A 27377-nucleotide genomic window follows, 5' to 3' on the forward strand; every position below is an offset into this window, starting at 1 on the left:
GGGAGCTGGAGTCGTTCCCTGGGGTGTCGCACCAAATTCTGGGCCCTGGGTACAAGGATTCACTCACATTTTGTGCTTTAACTATTGAAAAATAGCAGATATACAAGCTTGTAGATCTGCCATTTTTGAAAGATCGTGAAAATGTGTGCTCAAATATTTTCATGTGAAGGACCCCCAAAATTACATGTATTTGGCCACGGACCCCCATCTCAAAATATTTAGTTCCAAGGACCCCTCCAGAAGCAAAGGTTACAAATGTTTGCTTTAAAAATACATATATTCAAAGATTTGCACACATTTTCACGACTTTTCAAATATACCAGATCTACAATCTCGCAGCGCGGCACTCGGTGCCGCGCTGTGAGCTTATATATCTGCTATTTTTCAATAGCTAAAGTATAAAATAATTAATTGGCCCCTCCACCTTGGGCCCTAGTAACTCAGTCCCATTTGGAACCCCCTCAAGGAACCCTGGTCCCCACTTTGAGTACCACTGTGTACGTTATCTAACGCAGGGGTTTTCAAAGTGGGTGACGGGGCACCCTGGGGTGCCGCGCCGGCAGTCCAGGGGTGCCGCGGGATCCTTTGATAATATTTGGAATTTATTTGGACACTTGAAAAAATATTTAGTATCATTTTAAACTTGAAGTACAAAGTTATTTTCAGTCAGTTCTAACCAAAATGGCTATTATCTCAACGTTTTCCTCGCAACATAATCACTAAAATATCGTCACTCTCAGGCAGAAACCTCGTATCTCCAAGTTACGTCTTTTGGTAAAGCAAAGCCCAGCTTCATCATACAAGACTGTCGCACAAAACTAGTGAAAACAGCCGATCTACAAGCACACTGTTTTCACTAGTGTAGTACATTTTATAGATGATAAATACAAAACAAAGGTGCTGGGAGTGAAAATTATAATGTAGGGGTGCCTCGGATTAAAAGAATATTTATGGGGTGCCCTGAGACAAAAAAGTTTGGGAACCCCTGATCTAACGTACATGTTCAAAGCGAGAATTCTGCTCCAAAATGTGACCTGCAGTACAGAACAGTTCTCACAACATGCATTGTGAGCTTGTAGAATGGCTATTTTCAGATTAAGTATAAAATGGTGCTAAAGGGCTTAAGTGGTTAGGCAAACAATACTCCACTTTACAGACATTTCTAACAAAACAAAGCATAATCAAAGCATAATATATTGAGACGGCCCCAGGTGACACAATAAAGAAGAATAAAGGAACTATATACAAAATATTCATATAAAAATTCTCTTCATACACAGACGGAGGCTCCATTCTTCATTATTGTTTATGATTTTTGGCCCGGTGAGCCTTTCCTTTCTCTGCGTTTTTTGGATTTATTCCCTCATTGTTCAGCTTGGAAAATAACTCACACCATCCCCAATTCCCCATATTAATTAATCCTAACCAAAATGCCTTTGTTTTTGGGTCCATTGTCTTCCTCTGGCAGGTTCCCCCCAGCTTGGACCAGTCTGAGGACGAGGGCTTCCTGTCGGCGTCCAACCTGACTCCAGACTCGGTGCCCAGCCCCACCCCGGAGCAAGACGTGTGGGAGGCCCTGCGGACCTTTGAGCCGCGCAGGCGCCGCTGCTGGGAATCTGTCGGCGGGTGAGTCGTCGAGTCATCTTTGTCGGCGGTGCCTGTAGAACAGGGGTCTTCGGGCGCCTGGCGCATACCATATAGGCATTGCCATTTCGGCATCAATGCCTGTCGGCGTCGCCGGTTCGATTCCCGATCCGGGCGACCTTTCTCTCCCCCATTTCCTGTCAGTCTACTGTCCTATCCAATAAAGGCAAAAAGCCCAAAAACAAATCTAAAAAAAAAAGAAAAAGAACAGGGGTCTTCAACAGGGTCCTCAGAGTTACTACAGGGGGTCCTCCAATTGTTTGAGTTTTTTATATTAACCACTTGAACCCTAGTGTTCTGAGAACTAAAAAATAGCAGATCTACAAGGGCGTTGTGAGCTTGTAGATCGGCTATTTTCGGCAAAGAGCTTTGGTATAGGGGGGAAAAAGAGCAGACTAAGTACAGAGAGAAAGGTCAAGTTTATTAAATATTGACGGTTGAAGTGGTTAAATATCTGAAAACACTAATTGACATGAATCCAAAATACACTGATGATTGTGCTGTCAAACGATGAAACTATGTGGAATCTATGAACAGGTTGTGGGGGTCCCTGCTTCATCTCTCTCTCAACTAAGGGGTCCTTGGCCTGAAAACGTCTAAGAACCCTGCTGTAGAATGTAGCCGCCAGTCAGAGCAGTTTGTCCCAAACAATGGTGTTGTCGGAACTTGGAAAGGTTCCTTCTTAAGAAAACAATGTTCTTAAGAAAACAATACACATTTTTGGACACTGCTCCTACAGATTTGTTCCTAAAATCACGTAAAAGGTACTTATAATATACGTACTTGATACAGTCCTTTTTTCACTCTATTAATGTCTTTGCCAAAAAATAGCAGATCTACAAGCTCACAACGTGTCACGTTGCGAGACGTTGTGCGCTTGTAGATCTGCAATTTTTTGGCAAATGTTCCACCCCAGGATAATGGATTTTGATTATCGCGATAATATCGTAAATCGCTATTTATTTTGTCACAATAATCGTGATATGACATTTTCATATTGTCCCATCCCTATTCGCAGCATTTGAATCAGAACTGACATTCTCTCTCGACACAACACCAAAACGATTGTTCTCCCACTATAGTCCGCCAGGGAAGAGGGAGCTGCCCTACCTGACGGAGGGAGGCAGGGAGGCCTTTGATCAGCTCTACCGCCTCTGGGAGGGAGAGATGAGGATCGTCACGGCGACCCCGTCTCCCCTCCTCCCCCTGCCCCTGGACTCTCAGACCCAGCTGGTGACGGACCTCCTCAACGTCCTGATCGGAGTGGCGTCCACCACGTTCCCTCTCAGCCAGGTACAGTCAGGGTTCCCACACATTCTTACCAATTAATTTCCAAAACCTTTTTTTTTCCCAGAATATTTAACCCGATTTCCAGGACTATATAACAATAATTCAGCTCAATAACGAGTCACTTACTCCTATGCGCAATGCCCAAAGACAGGTAGTGTATGCCAGTGGTTCTCAACCTTTTCAGGCCGTGACCCCCGAAATAATCATATTTGAAGAGAGTTGAGGAATTTTGTATAACACGGTTTTAATGTGAAAATAGCCGATCTACATGCTCACAACGCCTCGCAACGCGAGGCGTTGTGAGCATGTAGATCTGCTACAATTTCTGCCTCTAATATTTGACAATTTGGCCAATGTTTAATTTGTCATTTCAGAGGTATTAACAAAATCAATAACCAAAGACAATGCATAGCTATTTTTTCCAGGACCTTCCAGGACCCTTGATCAATTCCAAAACTTTTCCAGTACTGGAAAAAATATTTTTCTAATTTCAAAATATTTCCAGGAATTTCATGACCGTGGGAACCATGTACAGTACGTTTATCCTAACTTAGAATCCCAAACGCCCGTCCGCGCTGCATGAATGGAGCAGTCTTGCAGTCTTGTAGCTCTGCTCCTGCAGTTCATTGGCAAGGACTGATCACGTGGCGGACTGTTACACCAGAGTTGCTTGGTAGGAAAAAAAAAGAAATTTATAAAATTTGACCCGCTAACACCAAAAGTGTCACCAGTTTTCTAACACAATGCAAGGGTAGGAGTACCCAAAAAATGACTTATTTTCTATCAATTACATGAAGATGAATCCATGAAGCCTTGAATTCATGGATAAAAAATTAAAAAAAGAATTATGACACTTTGATTCTCCGCCCCTCATCAAATTATTGGCTTAGGAATGCAAAATAATTTATTCATTGGGGTTTTGTGGGTGAACCACTCCTTTTAATGTTTTAATGCAGTGGTTCTCAACCTTTTCAGGCCGCGACCTAAAAAATAATCATATTTTAACTGGGGACCACCCACCCTGACAAGCACAAAGAGTTGAGACATTACATTTTGTACAACACGGTTCTATTGTGAAAATAGCAGATCTACATGCTCACAACGCCTCGCAACGCATGTAGATCGGCTATTTCACAATTTCTGCCTCTAGAGGTATTAAAAAGTCCTTAAATTGTCACTTTAGAAATGTGCATATACCCTCTATACTCTTACAAACAATGTTGCATATTAAGTTAATCATCTGGGGACCCTCCAAAATAATTTGGGGACCCCCCAGGGGGTCCCGACCCACAGGTTGAGAACCACTGTTTTAATGTACCACGTGCTGTTTACATTTCTGACTAATAAAGTGTTCGATAAATCAACCAATTTCTTTTTCTTTGAGGAAAACAGAAAAACTGATTATTTTTCCTCCATTGAGATAACAACGGAGGTACAGTAAAAGTCACAGCCAGTCAGAACCCAATCTCTCGCCTCTGCATTTCCCTGCTGACATAAATGGTCCGCTTTCTCCCTGTCTGCCGTTCTGTGCTCTGCAAATATCTCCTATTGATCTTCAAGATTTTCCAGCAATTGTTATTCATAGCTAATTTGAATTCTTCCACGCCAGTCATCTGTCATCGTCTTAAATAACAAAGAATACCAGTTGATTGCATCAGCTTTTTTTTTTCTTTCTTTTTTTTAACTATATTCTTTTGTCTTGTGTATTCAGAATAAATTGTCGGGGGATAAATGGTTGTCAATCTCTATGATAATGCAAGATAGAGCTAATCTTTCTTTTAGAATGGAAAATAGCTACCAAGACGTTAGGTCTTTATGCAGGATGAAATTTGCCTTTTAGATTTATCAAGGCACCCAGACAGTCTGGAGGTGACAGTAACAAAATTGTTTACTCAGTTTTTGACTTTAGATTTTGCACAGTTTTTCTTTTACTTTGATGGCTGTGTGCATGTGATCTTGAGTTGGATAACAACACCCATTGCCTTAACACCCAGTGGTGTAAGTAACTAAGCACATGTACTTAAGTACTGTACTTAACTCTTATACCGCTTTGGACGTTCCTGTTCGCCCCAATTCTCAAGAGACCTCCGCGCCAATACGGCGCTCGTTCGCGTTCGTTCGTTCTTTCGTTTACCTTGTTGAAGCTGATGAGGGGTCGCGCCGCCGTGTACTGTAAACACATTTTCCGCGGTGATGGTGTAAAAAATCCATTATGCGTTAACATCAACGGAGACCAATTCACTTCCTTGTTGATTTCTCTGGCTGTGAGGCTCTGTGGCCAGTGACTGGTCTGAATCACATAACAGGCAAATTCACATTCATTCTCGCATGACGCCGCCCTCTGCTGCCTGGCAGACCAAATTGCACTATTGCACAATCAAAAAAAATAAAAAAATGTCTATCTATCTACTATAACGTCGCAAAGGTAAGCCGCTTTTTGATGGCACCAGAATCAATAAATAAATAAATAATCTGGCAGTAGGAGAGTTAAGTACAATTATTGAGGTATTTATTTTACTTTACTGGAGTATTTCCCATCTTCAATATAGTAAGGGGATATCTTCAGAAATAGTGTCAAATCCTGGAATAAATGCCTTACCAAAAAATGTCTTCACTAATGTGTTTGTAAAGGTCTCTAGTAACACATCTCACAAAGACTGAAATTCAGTTTCCCTAGGAGAATCTTTGACAGCTGCTGACAGTTGGGGTCCCATTAAATTAACTATACAGGATAAAACACACCAAAATAAATATGCTTTAAGTAGCGTGTGAGGGGTCAAGCTAGGGGTTTTTCATGATTCTGAATCCATAGCAAGCATTTGTTTAGCACGAAAAACATTCCTTGGCCAAAAGACGGCCCGACAAAACTATGGTTACAGTTTTGTGGGAGCCGCCTTTACCCCAAAGAATGTTTTTTTGTGCAAAACAAATGCTTGCTATGGATTCAGAATCATGAAAAAAGTAACCCTAGTTTGACTCCTCACATGCAACTTGAAGCATATTTATTTTGGTGTGTTTTATCCTGTATAGGTAATTTAATGGAACCCCAACTTTCAGCAGCTGTAACGGATTCTCCTAGGCCTAAGGAAACTGAATTTCAGTCTTTGTGAGATGTGTTACTAGAGACCTTTACAAACAAATTGGTGAAGAAAGTTTATGGTAAGGACTTTTCAAGATATCCCCTTACTAATAGTTAGGCAAATATTGTACTTTTACTCCTCTATAATTATTTCAAAACGAGTTACTGATTACTTTGTAGATTTTGATTATTATTACAAAACATACATACATACATTCCGTAGTTTTTTTCTTTACTTGTGCTTTTTGAAGTGAAAAGGATAGGCAAAATAAGCCTAAAACTTTTTGGTCTAATCCATACAATATAAAATACTACTACTACTACTACTACTACTACTACTACTACTACTACTTGGCCGTCTGTCCAGTGATATATATCGGACCAATTACCCATATATGGAGATCCATGTACTGTATATGGAGATATGCTGTGAGACCCCAAACATGCTTACTCATTAATTCGTTATGTGAAAATCCTATGACGTCTATCACATCTGACATAATACTTACAATCCCTTTTATGCCCATACAGTACATGGAGGTCCCTGTCTGAATCAGCCACACAGATGTGGGCTGTCTTCCTCCATATATGGGCATTCCCATATGAGGTCCTGTTAGATATGGGCTTAATATTGATGACATAAGGGATCTCCATATATTATGGTTATAAAAGGGATTCTGTTAGAGTGGTTCCCATGACATCACAACATACAACCCATTTTATGCCATCCCTTTTATGCCCATACAGTACATGGAGGTCCCTGTCTGAATCAGCCACACAGATGTGGGCTGTCTTCCTCCATATATGGGCATTCCCATATGAGGTCCTGTTAGATATGGGCTTAATATTGATGACATAAGGGATCTCCATATATTATGGTTATAAAAGGGATTCTGTTAGAGTGGTTCACATGACATCACAACATACAACCCATTTTATGCCCATATTATGGAGATGCCTGCTCTGAGTATCTGACATCACCGTGATGTCACCTGTGATGTCACAGTGGATGTGTCAGGGGAACCACAGTGTCAGGCGTGACAAATGTGCCATCATTTTGGGGGTCCCGACCCACAAGTTGAGAAAACGTTTGTTTGCTCCCTCTCTCTCTCTCTCTCTCTCTCTCTCTCTCTCTCCCCCCATAGTGTGTGCAGTTTGAGGTGAGGCCAGGCGTGTGCGTGTCGGGAGCGTCCCCAGAGAGTGTCTCTGGTCTCCTGGCTGAGCTGGCCCAGTACGGCACCCACTACCTGAGGCTGAGCCGCTTCACCCTGCAGAGCACCAGCAACAAGGGCCTCGTCTTCCAGGTACCACCACACACCACACAATAGTCCAGTGGTTCCCAAACGTTTTAGCTCCAGACCCAAAAGAGAAATGAGACGTTTGCCCGGGACCCAAACTAGTGAAAATAGCAGATCTACAAGCTCACAACGTGTCGCTTCGCGCCGCTTTGTGAAGCATGTAGGTCGCTTATTTTCACTACTTCTTAACTCTTTCAATGCCACCTTTCACCACTAGAGGGCGCCCAATGGCCATAGAATGCTACATAGTCAAGTGCTGGTATATGCACAAGCCCTGCAGCCATGACTTGCCTGAACACTTTCCTTTGTGCATGTACAGGAAGAGGATGAAGTTAGCTTGAAGTTAGCTATTGGCTACCAAGCATTTTAGAAGCCCTATTTTCGGCAATTTAGCCATGATTAAACCTTGCACACCTCATGCATGGAATATGGATATGCATGGAACAGAGAAAATGAGCTCTACAGATCCTGGATTGCATTGGAGTGGATGGTAAATATCGGCGGAGCGACGCTCTCGCGGGCCGTGTAAACAGATGACGAAAAAAATTAAATAAATAAATAATAATAATAAAAAAATCCCGAACTAGTTCGGGATCGGCACTCTGATAAGGACAAATAAAGCCGAACTAGTTCGGGATTGGCACTGTAAGAGTTAAACATTTCTTTTCTTTTTTTTTAAAGATTTTCCTTTTTTTTTGTTGCTTTTTTATGCCTTTATTTGATAGGACAGTAGACTGACAGGAAATGGGGGGAGAGATGGGGAGTGACATGCGGCAAAGGTCGTCCGGATCGGGAATCGAACCGGCGATGCCGCCAGGCATCCATGCCTATGTGGCAATGCCTTATGTGGTATGCGCCTGGACCAGGAGGTCAGCGGGCGCCCCAAATATTTGTGTTCTAATTTATGTAATTTCTTAGATTTTTCTTTGATTTCTTCATGAAACATTGCATTTGTTGAAATTGTCGCTTTTTTGAAAAATGAATAAGCACCCACTACCACTACGTGAACAAAAATGTAGATGACAAAAAATAAAGGGACCTATAAAAATGTGTCCTATGTTATTCATCATTGTGCCCTATGATACATTCTATTTTACATGACATGACAGCCAAGATGTCTCTCCAAGGCCTGATAGCTATTGTTTTATGGTCCAACTTGTCCTTGTTACATGACAGTATTAACCATTCCCTGTGCTAGAGGCAGAATGACTCTACCACAGGCCTGTGCGCACTCAAGGTTCTCCCCTGTCCACTCATGTATTAAAGCACCAACACCACCACCTTCTAAGTACTGCCTCTGACCCTTTTGTTTCCTATGACTGATTTCTGTTGCAGAATGGCAGCCCAGAGCAGGTTTTTGGCCTATCCAGATTGGAATCGGATTTTTTTTTTTTTTTGTAATCAAGTCAGAACAGCAAAAAAAGAGTGTCTCAGTCTGTACAATCCAAACAGTGAAGCTTGAGTTAAAGTAAATCACACAATGGTGTAGCTGGCCGAAAATAGCCGATCTACAGTACAAGCTCACGAGTCACACCGACACAGACTTACTTACTTTTTTGTATTTTGTATGGCAAGAGTATACACATTAAGTCAGTATTTCTCAAATGGGGGTATGTGTACCCCATACGGGTGCATGGATGTACTACATGGTGTATGTGAGGAATGGAAAATGGGATCATGTTATGTTTAATGGCGAAACATTTAAAAAACCTTGTGTACACCTGCCGATCTGTGTCAAAAACTGCAGCTGTTACTGAGTAGAAAGCAATACTTATTTTCCATTATGCCGTTTTTAATTTGAACATATTGACTTTTGATGTCAACATTGTTTTCAAAGCAAAATGTTGCAGTTGTGTAATGGGAGTAAAGAAAGAAAAGAGAATCACTGTGGATAGTTTGACGATGTCTGAATACGCACATATTATCTGATTACTTGCAATGCAAATAACAGTGTGGACAGTCAGTCAGTCAGTCCTAAAGATCATATTTTGAGAAACAAACTTCATTTTCCTGCACTTCGAACCGATCCTTTAGAATGGTTGGGACTGTGGCGAGCGGTGCAGTAGAAATGGATGATATACTGTATACACTATGCATTGAGCTAAGGGCACACTGCGGTGTGGAGATAACGGCAATGAAAAATGTGTGTGTGTCTCCTCCAGGCTTTCACAGGTGGTCTGAGGAAGTATCTGCACTACTACAGAGCCTGTGTCCTCAGCACCCCGCCCACCCTCACCCTAATCACTATCGGGTTCCTCTTTCGCAAAGTGGGACGGCAGCTCAGGTGAGACCATGTCACCTGTCACCTCTTTAAGTCATTTATTATTTACTTAAAGAGGTGGTGGCATAGTTTTGTACTTTTTTGGTTTTGTATGTGTCTATGAAGTTAACATTATTCTAATAGGCCACCTGGTGGGGTTATAATGTGCAGATTTGTCTTCCCTGTGTATTTGTGTTTACTTCCTGAAAGTTGAAAGCCTCTTAGTCAAAAGGCCCAGTGGAAAAAGACAGATTAAATGACATCATATAATCATCCCCTCCCCTTTTACCATTCACCCAACACTGTGGGTGTGGCTAACTTCAGCTGGGTCACCACCCAACTGACAACCAGGCATACCTAATGAACTGGTGGGTGTGGCAACATAAAAACACAATTTGAACTCTTGCTGTACCCTTTCTTTGAAAAAATCTTCCTCTTAGTATAATCATAATACCTGATCATCATGTTTTAGGGAAGAAAAAAATCATGGCACTGCATCTTTAAGGGTTTTGCACACAGGCCCGATTAAAACGCATTGGATTTGGTGTGCAATACTGTGCGGAATCCGCACTGCACATCCGAAAAGGAGTCATAAAAGGAGTCAATGAGTTTTTACCGCATGCAAAAAGATGCACAAATCGAACTGGGTTCGATCGGGGAAAGAAAAGCACTGCCGCAGCCACTTGTCGCACGGAAAATTGTGCATGCTTTTGTCTGCAAAGCCCTTTACAGTGGTGTAAAATACATTTTTTCATTTTTTACTTTACTGTAGTAAGTATTATCTACTCCACTACATCTCAGAGTGGGGAAAAACACATCTTCAAGCTAACAAAATGCCACTGCCTTCAAATGCAGAAAAAAACTTTGATAGGGAAACACCATATCTTCAAGCTAACAAAATGAAAATGTGACGCATGTGCGCTTGTAAATTTTAGGCTATTTTCGGTGAAGAGTTTGCGTAGTTTTTTGGGGGGAGCTGACCCCAATCCACATCTACCTTGCGTAGTTGTTTCTTCCTCACTTCAAGATGTAGCACGTGTTAAGAGAAAATCTGAACAAACAGTATTCATAATGTAAACAAGACAAGATAACTTTCATCACTTGCGTTACTAAATTATGCATTTTAAAACCAATCTGAACCTTATAAAATGTTATGAATTCATCCCAGTTAACGTGCTGCCGTGCTTTTTGAAGCCTTGATCTGCTGTCATAAATTATTACATATTTACAACCAATAGCTGTGTTTAAATGTGACAGAATGTTTGTGTGTGTGCTGTGTTAAATCCCAGGTACCTGTCGGAGCTGTGCTGTGTGGACGGGCCCTCGGGTGTGGGCCAGGCTACCTTCCCTGTGGTGAGTGGACATCAAATGTACAACTTTGGGTCATTGTCGGGTAGAATCCTCGTATCTCCACGTTTTCTCCCTGCTTCATCGTACAAGACTGTCGCACAAGACTAGTGAAAATAGCCGATCTACAAGCACACTTGTTGTGTGCGGCTATTTTCACTAGTTTAAATCATTTCTTAAAATGATGAATGCAAAACGAACGGTTTTGGACATACAAGGTTTCCACCACACTACAACAATATATTAAATGGATCTGTATGTATGGCTTGTATGCTAATCAGATGGAATCAATGTCAAGCCAGTGCTCTTTGGCTCCCCCCGCAGGGCGTGAAGCTGTTGTCCTACCTCTACAATGAAGCCCAGAGCAACTGCAGCAATGAGAACTACCCTGTGTTACTGTCCCTGCTGAAGAGCAGCTGTGAGCCTTACACACGGTCAGTCACTTCACGTCAGAGTCAGCTTTAACACGATAACCCATTAAGGCAGTTTAACTCTAAAAGGTTTTCTCAAAACGCGTCGCTTTGCACCGCGTTTCAAGCTTGTGGATCTGCTACTTTTGATACTTTTGTGCGACGCTGTTGAATGATAAAGAAGGGCGTTAATCTACGCCAGGAGTCAGCAACCTTTTTGAAATGAAGTGCCACGTTTTTATTCTGTAGAGTGTCAGTGTGCCATGTCAACATAAATTTTAATGACAAATATTTTGTCATATTTTTATTGGCAGGACATTATTATAAGGATCATTAGACCCAGAGCAATAATCCACCTATATCTCCCCGACTCCCTCCCCAGTCAGAGTTCAGAGTTTTAATGAATGTAGAACTATCTGCAAGATGTAATTTTCTATAAATGAGCTAACTTAATTTAATTGACCACGTTTAAAAAAATAATTACAAATATTTTGACATATTTTGATTGGCAGGACATTGGTATAAGGATCATTAGACCCAGAGCAATAATCCACCTATCTCCCCGACTCCCTCCCCAGTCAGAGTTCAGAGTTTTATTGAATGTAGAATTATCTGCAAGATGTCATTTGCTATTCATTAGCTAACTTCATTTAATTGACCACATTTTAATCGATCTCTCTCACACTTCTGCCAGTGTGCCAGTGATCACCCTCCCCTGTGCCAATGTTGGCACCAGTGCCTAAGGTTGCCTACCCCTCATCTACGCAAAAACACAAAAAGCTTGAAGTTGCCCGGCAACAACATTGAGGTTTGACCTCATTTGCAAATCCTGGCACGCACGCTCACACGCACGCACGCACGCACACCCCAACAATTGAGACACAGATGTAAAACACAGAAACACGGACAACTAGTAAGTTAAACAGTTACATAGGGAGGTTAAAGAAGTAGCAGCAGGTACAGGGTTTTCACAGTGCAGTTTAATAGACCAATCTGTGCCTGCCAGCTCTGCTCTGTCTCTACACCATTAACACTCTGTCTAGGGAGCTGTAGCCATCATGGCATCTCACTGATTCTCTTACTTTTTAATTAACAAGTAAGCCCAGTCTGACCATTATGCATTAGCCCACCCGATCTACTGTACAAATCCTCAGTGTTAATGGAACTCTTGACATTGTACAATTGGAACCAAATTGTGTACACCAGGGGTGTACACAAACTTGAGAGCTACTTGAGAGGCACAGGCATTACATACAAGACAAACGCACATGAAATGGGAAATAGTGAGGGGGAAAAAAAGTCTTCATCCCATTCTGTATGGAAGTGGTAGGTTTTCGGTTTCTTTGTGATGTTACTGACTCTTGAAATCAAAGCATTGCCCCTAAAATTGAAGAGTATTGGAAGGATATACATTCCATTATGCAAACGATAATGTTTTTTGAGTTGCCTCTGAATTGTACCTTGCTATTACTTGGAAATATTCCAGAAGAGATGTTAACACCTGATAAATATTTAATTAAGATTTTCCTAGCTGCAAGCAAAAAAGCGATTACACGTCGCTGGTACCAACAGGATCCTCCAACTAAAGGGCTATCAATATCATAAAGGAAATATACACTATATGGAAAGACTAACTTTTATACTCAGACTACAAGAGGACAAATCAAACAAATATTGGGAAAAGTGGATTCTCTTTCACCAGCCCATGGACAATGCTTAAAATAGAGACAGTGTACTGAAGACATATCTTTAATTGTTGACATAAGATATGCAGCCCACCTTGTTTAATTGTATGTTTTTTTTTTTTTTTTTTTTATGTCTGTCTTGTTTTCCTTGTTTGTATTGCTTCATTTGCTTGTCCTCGTTTTGTGTGTTCAATAAAAATTGAGTTAAAAAAAAAGAAATTGCCTACTTTAGAAGCCGTGGAGGGAGCTGACAGGCCCTTCTTGATGTCAATAAATGAAGTCACCTTCATTGACAGATGTCAAAAACGGGTTTTGTGATTTTAATTATGTATATTTTTAGGGGCATGTCATGTGGTTTACCTGCACAGCCTCAGGTTTAGTGTCTTTATTGCGTTTCTTTTTTCAGTAACAGGACAGCTAGAGTACATGCTAGCTCTGCTAGCCTCCACATTCTAGCTTGCTTCTTTGTGTAGTTTGGCCAATAAAGTTATTATTTGACCATGTTCACCCTGACGTTAGTCGTCGCTATAGTTGTAAAGACTCGATGAAGACCTGTGTGAGTGTGTGGCATCTAAAACATTGTCCACCACATCTCTAAAAATAATTAGCGTTAGTTAGTGTCTCCGTTGTGTTTACAAAGAAAGGTCCTAGATCCATATGTTGAAGAAAAGGGGCGTTGATTTCTTTCGGGAGTACTGAGTGCCGCACTATGAGCTTGTAGATCTGCTATTTTTGAGAAAACGTGAACATTTCTGCAAATCTTTGAACATACTGTATATTCTTTTAAAGCAAATATTATTAACTCACACCTTCACTTCTGGGGGGGGGGGGGGGGGGTCCCTGGAAAAAAATATTTTGAGATCAAATACATATAATTCTAGGAGTCCTTGACATTAAAACTTTGAGAACCACAGATAAAGAAACATAGATTTTTTTGGAAAACCAATAGGATATACTGTAGAAGACATTTTTAGGCATTTTTCAGGTACGAAAAGATCACAAAAAGTGAAAATGTGGAGATACTGCCCGAAGTTTTCTGCCTGCAGCAATGTCAGTGCTATGTGCAATATTTATATTTTGACCTTCCCTTTTCTGTCACTGGTAGGTTTGTGTATGACTGGGTGTACAGCGGTGTGTTCCGTGACGTGTACGGTGAATTCATGATCCAAGTCAACGAGGACTACCTTAGTATCAGAGGTAAGCACACACACGCACACGCACACACACACACACACACACACACACACACACACACACACACACACACACACACACACACACACAGGTGGTAAAAGTACTCAAAATGATTTTACTTAAAGGTGTCATTACCTGCAATATAGAAATACTACAAGTAGAAGTCCAGAATTGTAAAAAAAAGAAAATACTTCAGTAAAAGTACAAAAGTTTTGGCATCAAAATATATGTAAAGTACAAAAAGTAAAAGTACCCAATAAGCAGAATGTCCCATTTCACAGGTTTCAAATATATAACAATCTTTTTAAAACCGCAGATATACAAGCTCACACCATACCTGATTCGATGCGTTGTGAGCTTGTTGATCTGCAATTTTCAACAAGCCAAAGTTTAAATAGGGCTGAAGTGGTTAATGCATGTTTTGTAATAATAATCAAAATCTGCAAAGTAACTAGTACGTTTTCTAATAATTGTAGTGGAGTGAAAATATATATTTGACTCCTCGGTACCTAAACATTGGAAATACTCCAGTAAAGTAAAAGTTCCTCAACTTGTACTTAAGTACATCCAGGATACTTAACTCATTGACTGCGATTTTGACCCCCCTTCTTTTGCGACAAACTGCCGGCATTTTGTTTACCTTTAACGCGGGCGTGTCCGTGCACAACGTGCATGACGGTTCAAGGATCGCGTTCGCTCTACAATCCAATATGGTAAGCAACAAAAAACAACAGCCCTCCATTATCCATAGCGACAGTGTTTGCATGCCTCGTGTATGCTGCGTAACGAGGAAGTGAATGCGTTCGGACAGGATACAGGCGGTTGTTGTCCCGCCCCCTGTTTCCGGTCTGGGAACATCCATATCCGGTTTCCGTGGATAGTGCGGCTCTATAGAGAAAAAATAATGGCAGATCGGCGATCATTCTTTAATTGTTTTTTAGCAATTACAGCATATTGACAGCTCGTCATACTCATCATAGGCAAAACGGACAAACATAATAACTCGTCATACTTGTCATAGGCAGTACGAGTAGTATGAGTTAAGTAAATATGTACTTAGTTACTTTCCACCGCTGCACAGTCACCCCCTGCGTCTCATCACAGATTGCCGTGAATAGGCAGTAATTGCACAGGTCTTAGCCTTGTAAAAAATAATGACAGACCATGGAAATGGAGAGCCTCTCAGACAAGCCGTCAGGCAGAAACCGTAGCTGTTTCATTTAATTACGTCCCTTCTAGCTTTTAGTTGGACTTTGTCCTTGTCAACTGTGCCGGCGCACACCGAAACCCATCACTGGACCATAATAATTCAGCGAGGTTCGCAGGGGTTAAGGAGGGGACTGCCCTCCGCTAAGCTGTTTTGCCGGCACAAATTAACTAATAATTGATGGTGTGCACGTTGCGGCTGTTCGACTCGCTGAAATTATGTTTCTTTGCTTTTGTTTTCACTCTCGACTCTCGAGCCGTTTCCCCTTGTTGGTGATTTCAAAAATAAATTAGTTTCCACTGATAATTGCTCCCGGTAAAAAAAAGCGGAAAAAAAACTTGACTCTGGCTGCGGTAGACTTGGATTTTTTTCTTTTTTTCCCTTTTGGTCTAATTAATGACTTGAGACTTCAAAGTGGAGAAAAGAGGAGAGAGTTGAGTTGAGGCTAGGCTCATAGGGCTTAAAAAAATACAGACAAACTCTTCATTCTCCCTCAGCGATTTGTTGCGTTTATCCAGACCATTTCAGCCTGCAGTGCAAAGCATGTCTAGTATTTCGAATTATTGTCCATAGTGTGCGGATGGCATCATGAGTATATTTATTTTGCGTGCATTTTAAATGCACCCATGCTTTTCCCAGTGCATGCAACGTAGCTAGCTAGAATGCTCATACTACCCTCCTAATATGTGAGCTGGCTGTTTTTCCGATAACCTTTTTCATTTATTTTTGAATAATTCTTTGGGGAAATAAAAACAATGAAAAAATATTAAAAATAAATGAAAAAAAGTTATCGAAAATACACGGCCAGCTCACCTATTAGGAGTGTAGTATGAGTCACCAGAACAAATAATGGGTGTTTTTTAATGAATTTATCATGGTTAAAATGGAGTGTGAAAGAGGAGGGCCTGGTAACATTTACACCAAATTTCTAAACATTGAATCAAGCAAATTAAAGTCTGTCCAGGGTGTTCATAAAAGCCTGATTAGACGATAAAATGACCAAAAGTTATTTTGAAAGTGAAACATCCCTTTAAACAGCGATAAAACAATAATCTGTCATATCTCGTCAGTGGTAGTGAGTGAGTTAAAAATCCCTGTGTAAAATATTGTACATCACACAACGGCCAGCCACCACCTGAAGGTCAACCCATGGCCTCATCTCTGTCAGGCTTAGAGGTTCATTTGCCCATCGGCTACACCTCATCAACTCCTGCAGTGAACCTGTGCGCTCCTCGCTCTCGCTCTCGTCTTTTTTTTGGAGGACACACAAATGTCATTGTTCTCCTCCCCTAGTCCGTCGCCAGCAAAGTAATCAAGCTTTCTTGGCAAAGCGGCGAGGCTTTTCAGTTTAAAGAGCTCTGGAAGCCCCTTGCGCGTTCCCGTTCCCCCTGTGCTTTTTTGCTCAGGATCACTGAGCTAAATGTTTAACAATTTCCAACTGCTAATTCAAGCCGCAGAGCTTTTGCGATATACCCACACCTGGCCCCATTTAGGGGCCAGGTATACATTATTACGCATTATTTTATGCTTTAACTATTCTTGAAAACTTGTGCAAATCTTTGAAAATTTTGACCCGATTCTAAAAGTCTCTTCTAAATCCTTCTAAGGTTTTTTTTTGAAAAACCTATGTTTCTATGTCAGTAGTGCTCAAACTCTTTCATGTGAAGGACCCCCAAAATGACATGTATTTGGCCACGGACCCCCATTTCAAAATATTTAGTTCCAGGGACCCCCCAAAAGAAAGATTTGAGTTACAAACGTTCGTTTTAAAAATACACATATTCAAAGATTTGCACACATTTTTTACTTTTTCAAAAAATAGCAGATCTACAAGCTCGCAGCGCGGCACTCGGTGCCGCGCTGTGAGCTTGTATATCTGCTATTTTTCAATAGTTAAAGCATTAAATAATTCTAGGCCCTAAATGGATTAATAAGGGAAAGTTTCAGGCCAGCCAATGAGAGGCGAGTATACTGCTCCTGTAACATGTCCTGGATGGATGGATATATTTGATATCATCATGTTGAATATGGACAACAACAAAAGTGGTTCAAAGTATTAGCGATGGATCATCTTTTAAACAAACAAAACGACTGATCGAAGGATATCGCTGAATTAACACCAGCAAGGGCAGAGAAACGCTGATTATGTAACTAATAAACTGTGGTGTAAAGTAACTAGTACATTCACAATAAACCACTCCCGACATACAAACTTACTTCTGCTCCACTACATCTCAGAGGCAAATATTGTACTTTCACTCCATTTACAATTATTTGAAAACACTAGTTACTAGTTACTTTATAGATTTTGATTATTATTACAAAACATACTTTAACCACTTCAGCTCTATATAAAACATTTTGCCCATTTGAAAATAGCCCGATGTGACACATTGTGAGCTTGTAGTATCTTAACACGTCTGGTGCCAATAGGTCGTAATTGGAATTACGGCAGTGGGGCTCCAAAGGCCTAGTTATCACGTCCAGGTACATGTTACCATGGTTACCAGGCGCTGCTGGTGAGCGAAAAAACTTCATATCCCATGATGCAACTCGGCCGCCATCATCAGGAAGCGTGTAATCTCCATAGGCTCCTATTCATTGCTGCTGCAAATAAACAGCTTTATCTCTGAATCTACTTACAAAAACGCTTTGATCGCAGAGAACCGATTTTTTCACAGCAACACTGGGCCGCGACGGTCGGCCGCGGTTAGAATTTTTCATTTTCGTTGTGAAAGTAAACATACTGCCATTACAACATTGTGAATTTTCACAACATGGACACGCTCGCGGCTTCCGGGCTCTTCAAAATAAAGCGCAAGTGAATGGCGGCACTCTTTAGCCAAATAATTACAAAAATGATGGCATTGATTATACTGAAGTGTCAATAGATTGATTATACTGTATCCATTCATCTACTCATTGTTGACAGTGTGTAGTCTGTACATATATTCATTCATATATTTACTGTACAGTTGTTGATTATGTCATTCATTACATTCACAAAGGCAGTGCAGACATCTAGGGCCAGTCAGCCTCTTTTAAGCTCATTCTTCTATTCCATCATTTTCTATTTTTAATCGTATTTATCTTGGCCTTTTCTCCTGTGTGTTTCATTCGCACTGCTGTGCTGCTCTTGACACCTGAGAAGTTTCCCCTCCGGGGATCCATAAATAAATGGTTTATTTAATCTTGTCTCTCACAAGCGTAGTAATCCCTCATATATATTATTTCCCTCAGACAAGCACTTCTGGGTGCAAGGCTACACCCTGATCTCCAAGGACGTGGAGGACTGCGTCCCCGTCTTCCTGAGACACATCGCCAACGACGTGTACGTCTGTGGCAAGACCATCAACCTCCTGAAGATCTGCTGCCCACAGGTCTGGCTTTTGATGAGTGCAACACCCACAGACAGACAAGACAAGACAAGACAAGACAAGACAAGACAAGACAAGACAGACATTGACACGCTCAGACACAGATTACCAATGGCTTCAACCTCAAGTGACACTCATCCCCAGGGGTGTCGCACCAAATTCTGGGCCCTGGGTACAAGGATTCACTGCGGGCCCCCCATGAATGTTCTTCATAGGGGGAGGGGGTTTAACCCATTTAGACTGGGAGCGCATTATTTTGTGCTTTAACCTTTGAAAACATTTTTGAAAAATCTTGAAAAGTCTTTAAATATTTAAAATCCTTCTTTTTTTTTAAAGAACCTATTTTTCATGTGAAGGACCCCCAAAATGATATGTATTTGGCCACGGACCCCCATCTCAAAATATTTAGTTCCAGGGACCCCCAGAAGCAAAATTTGAGTTACAAATGTTCGTTTAAAAAATACATATATTTGCACACATTTTCACGACGTTTCAAAAAATAGCAGATCTACAAGCTCGCAGCGCGGCACTCGGTGCCACGCTGTGAGCTTGTATATCTGCTATTTTTCAATAGCTAAAGTATAAAATAATTCCAGGCCCCTCCACCTTGGGCCCTAGTAACTCAGTCCCACTCCAGGCCAAGGACCCCTTAGCTGATAGAGAGAAGCAGGGACCCTCCTTTACATTATTTACAATTGTGTTGCAGAATAAACATTTTCATAGATATCATAGTGCCTATCATCAGTGTTGTGTCAATTCTAAATTCATGTTTTCTTTGTTCATTTAAGACCACTTAAACCTTCAATTACTTAGTACTTGATTTGTAACCAACTCAATCGACTTAAACGTCATTATCATTTACCGCACAGTAATAGTCGCAATTAATACATAGATCAACAAATTAATTAATATACTTTTCACACGCAGAATCCAAAACAGGCCAGCCCAGCAGTCGTCAACACACAGCATCAGATCACTGCGGATTAATTTGTACATTCGTTTGTTTTATATGATTTGTAACTTTGTAACGATTGCGCTGATCAGTATTATTGCCGTCAAATTGTGTAACTTTCCCAATGTTAAGCTGTGTATGTGTTCGACAACACAGCCATGCAGCCTTGCAGTTTTAGTACAGATTTCATCTTGGGAAAAGGGATGGAAAAATACAACCTCCCAACCGTTTTCTGGGTACGTGAAATCTGTGGCTGGTTCATAGTCACTGTCACTTAATTCCTATTCTTCCTGTTATGTTGCAAACGATTGTGGGTGAGCGGGCGAATTAACATCGACACCTATGAGACGTGACTGAAGCCAGGTTAGCAATGGTTGCTAAGCTAGCATTGGGCAATCATGTAGCGAAGGGTCCATTCCCTCCCCCCTATTGTTTTTAATCGCCCTTTCAATTTTAGACAGTAAAGCTGGTTGCACACTGCACTGTGTTTTTCCGTTGTGTTTTGGAAATCCGAAATCGGGAGGCCAGGGAGAGAGAGAGGAAAGAGAGAGAGAGAGCAAGGGACTCAGTGGAAAATCTGAAAAAATCAACCCTGATCCCAAAATAAATATGAAACGGGCAGCAGTGTGCAAACGTGATTAACTTAAGGTGAGGTTGATATTTTTTATTTAGATGCTCCAAAATTCGCTCTGATATTCGGCCCAAAAAACGCAGCAGTGTGCAAAGATCTTAAGACTTATGAAGTCAAATGTAAAACCAACTCATTTGAACGTTTTTTCTTCACGTTTTTTTTTTTTCCTGAGCATTTTGATTTAATCATCTCTTGCACTTTGCCCCATGCCCGTTGACAGATCTCCTGTCTTCACCTCCGGTCTAATGAGCTGACATTCCTGTTAACCCGTGTCCTGTCCTCCGCTACAGCACTACATCTGTGGTTCAGAGCTGCCGGTGCCCCGCATCGCCGTCACCTTCTCCCTGCAGGAGGTGGAGGAGATTGAGAGGGACTGCGCCGTGTACCGCGGCCGCATGGAGAGGATCGCTAAGCACAGCGCCATCAGCAGGGAGGAGCAGGTATTGCGACTGATACTCATTTAACCCAGTATTAAGACCTGAGGCTGATTCTACAAATGTTTTAGAACTACTGATTTAGAAGACATTTAATGCCATTTAAATCAGTAGTTCTCACCCTTTTTTTTCCACAGATTTTCCAGAATATTTTTGAATAGCCAACACAAAAATCTAAACTTGGTTAAGACCTAAGGCTGATTCTACAAATGCCTTCTAAATCGGTAGTTCTCAAACTTTTTCGCGCCTTTTTCGTGCATTTCTGGGGAGAACAGCAAAATAAATATATTTTTTAAAACGTATGTTGCTGTGTATATATAGCTAAAATCTAAGACGACTTGGATGCTTTCTTTATTTTAATGGGCTAAAGAAGGAACAAGAGTCTGTATGTGTATTGTACAGTATATAATTTATATGAGTTTTGCGTTTGTGTATATTTTCTCAGGATGAAACCTTGCACAAAGATGGAGTCATTTGTCATAGATGACAAATCACAGGCTGGCCTCCGAGATCCACACTCATGCCAATCCAATCCAATCCAATCATATTAATTTGTAGCATATTTTACAAACACAAGGTTTCCAAAGTGCTGCACAAAAAACAAACAAACAAACAAAAAAATACTAGTTTCTTGATGTTGACATATTGACTGGAATGGGCAGTTATTACACATTCTGTAGAAGTAGTGGAGTCACCTTGTTTTATATATGTATGCATTTGAAATTCAACCCAATACTTGTCTTTAATGTGAACGCTACAATAGAATGGAAAGACACAAACTTTATTGCAATAACTTGATAAATGAGTGTGACACTTTTCGCCTCAAGTATGGAGAATTTCAGCGGCAGGGCCATTAGACTGATACATTACCATCATCTTAACTGGGTGGCGCTTCAGTATTCTAACAGTCTATATTCCTGTACCGTGCTAACATGACTTGCTGATAGGCAGTGGTGTAAAGTAATTAAGTACATTTACTCAAGTACTGTACTTTAGTACAATTTTGAGGTATTTTTACTTTACTAACGTATTTCCAATATTCAGTACTTTTACTTCTACTCCACTACATCTCAGAGGCAAATATTGTACTTTTTAGTCCACTACAATTATTTGAAAACTCTTCTTTCGTGTATCATCGTCCTTGACGATTGGTTGTTGACATTTTATTTAACTTGAGTTACTAGTTACTTATTAAAAAAAATCACACCCGTGTGAAGTGGAGCTGTGTGTGTGTGTGTGTGTGTGTGTGTGTGTGTGTGTGTGTGTGTGTGTGTGTGTGTGTGTGTGTGTGTGTGTGTGTGTGTGTGTGTGTGTGTGTGTGTGTGTGTGTGTGTGTGTGTGTGTGTGTGGATCATGTGTACCGATTTTTGTGACATTTGAAGAAAATATGTAGGAAAAGGAGCAAAAAGTGTGTTTTGGAGAAAATTCAAGATGGCGGAAAATCTATCATGGCGCAAATGGGCGTGGCCTATATGGGGAGATGCGTCATGACCCAAGGAATCCAGGGAAAAAATATTTTTAATTTTCCGACCTACGGTTCAAGAGTTACAGGCCAAAACGTAAAGTGGGGTGTTATGGCGCCACCATGCGGCCAAATGACACAATTATTTTTTATTTAATCCTTGAAATCATTATGAACCTCCTCTCCAAGTCTTGAAACTCTAGCCCCTATGGTTTGCGAGAGACAAATAATTGAATGTGAGTTTTTGCGATTCCCATTATAAGTCAATGGGGAAAATTAATTCACTAATAAATTAATATCAATTAAACTATAGAACCTTTCTCTTAGAAAAGTAATAGCCCACGATTCCCGAGTAAGGCGGTCGATTTGACATATGGCGCGAGTGTGTGGTGGCAAAACTGTGGGACTAGTGGCGTGCCGAAGTTTAGGAAGTTCAGGCTACATACACACAGACACACACACACACAGACAGACAGACAGACACACACACAGACCCACACAGCCACGTATAGGGAGCCTGTGCTTCACACAGCTCCAATAATAAAAAAACATACATTACCCACTCCAGCCGTATACAGATGTGCCATTTCAAAACGTCATGCCGTCTTGAAGACAGTAGATTTCCAGTGGATTGGCAGAACATTGAGCTTGTAGATCAGCTATTTTTGCTATTTTTATGACCTTCTCTGACTTCAAAGTTTAAATCTACCTATTGGGTTCTGCTTTTCAATGGGAATGGATTGGTGTCTTGCCATTTGCAGGTTTCTGCAAATAATACGCTCCATTCTCCATAAAAAATCATTTAAATTTCATCATTTGGAAAACTTGTGGAACGGGACCTTCTGCATAATGAGTACTTTCTACATTCTGGTACTTTAAGTACATTTTCAGGCCAACCCTTTTGTACCTGTACTCAAGTACATTTTGAACTCCCGACTACACTGGCGGTCACTGTCGGGCGGAAATCTTGTATCTCCAAGTCTCAAACGTGTACGTTTTTTTGCAAAGCAAAGCCCTGCTTCATCATACAAGGCCGTCGCACAGAAGTAGTGAAAACAGCAGATCTACAAGCACACAACGCCTCGCGGCGCGAGGCGTTGTGTGCTTGTAGACCGGCTGTTTTCACTAGTTTAAATCATTTTTAAAACTATTAATACAAAAACAAACGGTTTTGGACGTACAAGGTTTCCGCCCGACAACGTGGCAACGTGACGTGCTGATAGGCTGGCGGGGTAAGGGGGAGGGGGAGGGGAGGTAAGCCAGAGGGCAGACCAATAGATCTTTGTTAATGATGCTTCCCTGCCCGTGCCTGTCTCTCCTCCCGTTAGGCGCTGCGCACGGAGCAGGCACGCCAGGAGCTGATCAATCAGGTCAGAGCGTCGGCCGCCAAGACCCTGGAGAGCATCCGCGGTGAGTGATACGCGCACGTGCCATGTGTGCATTATCGTCACACGTGTACACACTGGCGCTCGCTCACACACACAGATGTGGGGTGCAATCACACAAACACACGCGCGCACACGGGCACGCCTCCACCATCTCACTCATTATACCTGTTTAACACCATGGCTTAGGACTGATTATACACCGATTATAACCCACACTTCTGGCTTGTTGGCTCGAGACTGCAGGGATCTTTCCTCGAACTTAGCTCCTCTGTATTCTCTCTCTCGCTCTTCTGCTCTCAACTCCCCCTGAGAGAGAGAATGGAGAGAGAAAGAATACACAGAGAGAGAGAGAGAGAGATGGCACGGGGTGAAAGGCAGCGAGGAAAATGCTTTGAACGGCTTCCAGCGCCGCAGGCCGTGAAATCTAATCATCACTCACATAGTTTAGTTAACTCCTCATATCATTTATTACTTCGGAAAGACATGCATCGCGGCATCTCAGGCCCCATTGCTGTGTGTGTGTGTGTTTGGTGAGAGGGGGGGGCACGTGAACATGGGTTTGTGTTGAGGCAGATGGTGATGTTACCGTGTGTGTGTGTGTGTGTGTGTGTGTGTGTGTGTGTGTGTGTGTGTGTGTGTGTGTGTGTGTGTGTGTGTGTGTGTGTGTGTGTGTGTGTGTGTGTGTGTGTGTGTGTGTGTGTGTGTATTTGTAATCTGGAGAGGTAAGTGACCCGCTGTGTGCTCTTTCTCGCCCCCTGCAGGGCGCCAGGTGTCGCAGCGTCTGGACGTGGAGGCTAGAAAGAGGGAGCGGTTCGAGGAGCTGAAACAGAACCTGGAGCAGGAGCAGGAGGTGTGTGTGTGTGGCCATGTGCGTGTGCGCACGTGTGCGTGCAAGATCCAGTATGTCGCAGAGAGAGATACATTAACACAGTGGTTGCCAGGTAGATAATTAATGAATTCGGTAGCTTCTGCCGGAGGTTTTTCAGTGTTTTTACCAGATTTTTGAGGCTCCATGAATGCATCACTGGTCCCGATTAGTCTTTTCTTTCACCCAGTAAAGAAGAATTCAAACCGCGGCCATCTGTACTTTGTTATGGTCTCTAGAGGAGGTAGATTTTTTTTTTTCAGTGCCGGGTGCCACAGACCGCACGCTACAGTTTACAATAGAAAATGTTATATCTTGACTTACTACTACTAAGTTGGGAGAAGCACTCGACGGTCGGATTTGAAATCCCGACTAGGCACCCTGTGTGTTTAATTACTAATACATTTGAAAGAATCTTCATCCCCTTGAGTTATTGCATAGTTTGAGTTATTGCATAGTTCATCTGATTAGTCTTCTTTTTCTGATTTTGTGTTATTTTTTTGAATATTAATACGTATGAAATATTAAAATCCAATCTAACATTCATCAGCATTCTTTCTCAACACTCAGAGGATGAGATAGAGGCGTACTGTACGTGACCTATGGCTGGGAGATATTCCCTACTTCACATTATTATCACCATTGTTTCAAAGTTTTGCGTCGATTACGGTTAATGAACTATTTTTTAAGAAAAGGTGAAAATAGCAGATCTACAACCTCTCGACACGTTGCGAAGAGACACATTGTGAGCTTGTAAATCGTCTGTTTTTGGACAACACAGTATAACACATGGTTAAGTGGTTAATCAGAATCCGAATTTATTCGTGGCGATTCGTTAATATAATTTAAAAATATGTGTTTTATTGGTGGAAACCTCATATGTTCTAAATTGTTACTTTTCAGTATTCAAATTCAAAAGCATCAAATGTAGCAGATTGTACAAGCTCAAAGCACGTCGCTTCGTGCCGCGTTTTGTGCTTGCCGATCTGCTACTTTTGATGCTTTTGTGTGAGGCTGGAGTATGATCAAGCAGGGCTTTCATTTACGAACAAAACACAAAAGGTTTAACCCATTTAGAACGGGTACACATTTTGTGTATCATTATTTTATGCTTTAACTATTGAAAAATAGCAGATATACAAGCTCACAGCGCGGCACCGAGTGCCGCGCTGCGAGCTCGTAGATCTGCTATTTTTGAAAAGTCGTGAACATTAGAATTTTGACCCGATTCTATAAGTGTCTTTTGAATCCTTCTAAGATTTTTTGAAAAACCGATGTTTGTATGTCAACAATCTGGCCAGCCATCGTCAAAGAAAAGGTCCTTTTCACTTAACTGGAGCTCAGTTAGTCTGTCCTTGAGAGACTACTATGTCAGTGGTGCTCAAACCTTTTCATGTGAAGGACCCCCAAAATGATATTTATTTGGCCACGGACCCCCATCTCAAAATATGTAGTTCCAGGGACCACCCAGAAGCAAAATTTGAGTTACAAACGTTCGCTTTGAAAAATACATATATTCAAAGATTTGCACACATTTTCATGACTTTTTCAAAAATAGCAGATCTACAAGCTCGCAGCGCGGCACTCGGTGCCGCGCTGTGAGCTTGTATATCTGCTATTTTTCAATAGTTAAAGCATAAAATATTGCGTCATAATGTGTTCAGGCCTAAATGGGTTAAATATCCGACAGCGACGATAAAGACAACTCGATAGAATCCCCAGAGTACAACATGATCAGCCAAGGCAGTTTGTTTTAAAAGCGGCAATGGCTGAGTGGACACAGCCAACCCCCCCCCCCCCCCCATCTCAAAGTTGTGTTATCTCCATCCAGATGGCAGTTCAGTGGAGGTTCAGGGGAGTATCATCAGTGTCATTTACTATTGTGGCTGTTAGGCAGTTTCAGAGCAGAAACAATACTGAAATGCACTGGTTTTCAGAGTCTGGGAGGAAGACGGATCAGTTTAAACCAGGGGCAGTGGTTCCCAAACTTTTCAGGTCGAGACTCAAAAGAGAGATATTAGATGTTTGCCCGGGACCCAAACTAGTGAAAAAAATAGCAGATCTACAAGCGCACAACGCGTCGCTTCACGCCAAGTTGCGAGCTTGCAAATCTGCTATTTTCACTTTCTTATTATTTTTTATTTGTGGAATTTCCTGTATTTGTTTGTTTGTCTTAAAATGTATACAATTCTAATATCATCTTTTTGGTTACACCCTACCACTCCGACATGTCTCCTTTCCGACATGTCTCCATTCCGACACTAACCCTATCAATAACCCTTATGGAAGTGTCGCCACTCCGACAATAAGAAGTCAATTTCGGTGTGGCGACATGTCGGAATGGAGAGCGACACCCCATCTTTTTAAATATTTAAAATCTAGGGGATCCTCAGAGTTACCACAGGGTGGGCCACCGAGTCTTTGTGCGTGTGTGTGTGTTAACACCAGTGGAGAAATTAAGGGGTGTGTGTGTGTGTGTGTGTGTGTGTGTGTGTGTGTGTGTGTGTGTGTGTGTGTGTGTGTGTGTGTGTGTGTGTGTGTGTGTGTGTGTGTGTGTGTGTGTGTGTGTGTGTGTGTGTGTGTGTGTGTGTGTGTGTGTGTGTGTGTGTGTGTGTGTGTGTGTGTGTGTGTGTGTGGGGCCACCAGTGGAGAAGTGCAGCGCAGAGAAAGCAGGAGGAGGACGACTTCAGCTTTGCTCGGGAGCTGAAGGACAGAGAGAAGAGACTACAGTCCCTGGAGGAACAGCTGGAGGAGAGGGCTAGGTTTGACACGCACGCACGCACAATTTAATTTTCACAGCAAATTTTGGTTTTAGCTCTAGTCCTTTGAATACAATTTAATTTAGTTCTAGTTG

At 41.6% G+C, this 27377-nt stretch overlaps 1 protein-coding gene across 2 annotated transcripts in view; it reads left to right on the plus strand.

The window, feature by feature from the left end:
* tubgcp6 (tubulin gamma complex component 6) overlaps positions 1 to 27377 on the plus strand; it is a 71532-nt gene that overhangs the window by 8909 nt on the left and 35246 nt on the right. For both annotated transcript variants that reach the window (XM_080737643.1, XM_080737644.1), the window contains exons 6-17: positions 1469 to 1626; positions 2727 to 2937; positions 7159 to 7317; positions 9474 to 9595; positions 10861 to 10924; positions 11243 to 11352; positions 14119 to 14210; positions 18655 to 18794; positions 20665 to 20814; positions 23599 to 23680; positions 24420 to 24508; positions 27170 to 27285. In XM_080737643.1, coding sequence (XP_080593769.1) covers positions 1469 to 1626; positions 2727 to 2937; positions 7159 to 7317; positions 9474 to 9595; positions 10861 to 10924; positions 11243 to 11352; positions 14119 to 14210; positions 18655 to 18794; positions 20665 to 20814; positions 23599 to 23680; positions 24420 to 24508; positions 27170 to 27285 — 1493 coding nt within the window. The remainder of the gene's footprint in view (positions 1 to 1468; positions 1627 to 2726; positions 2938 to 7158; positions 7318 to 9473; positions 9596 to 10860; positions 10925 to 11242; positions 11353 to 14118; positions 14211 to 18654; positions 18795 to 20664; positions 20815 to 23598; positions 23681 to 24419; positions 24509 to 27169; positions 27286 to 27377) is intronic.

This window comes from Nannobrachium achirus (assembly GCF_963921795.1).
Source record: "Nannobrachium achirus genome assembly, chromosome: 11".
Classification (NCBI taxonomy): Eukaryota; Metazoa; Chordata; class Actinopteri; order Myctophiformes; family Myctophidae; genus Nannobrachium; species Nannobrachium achirus.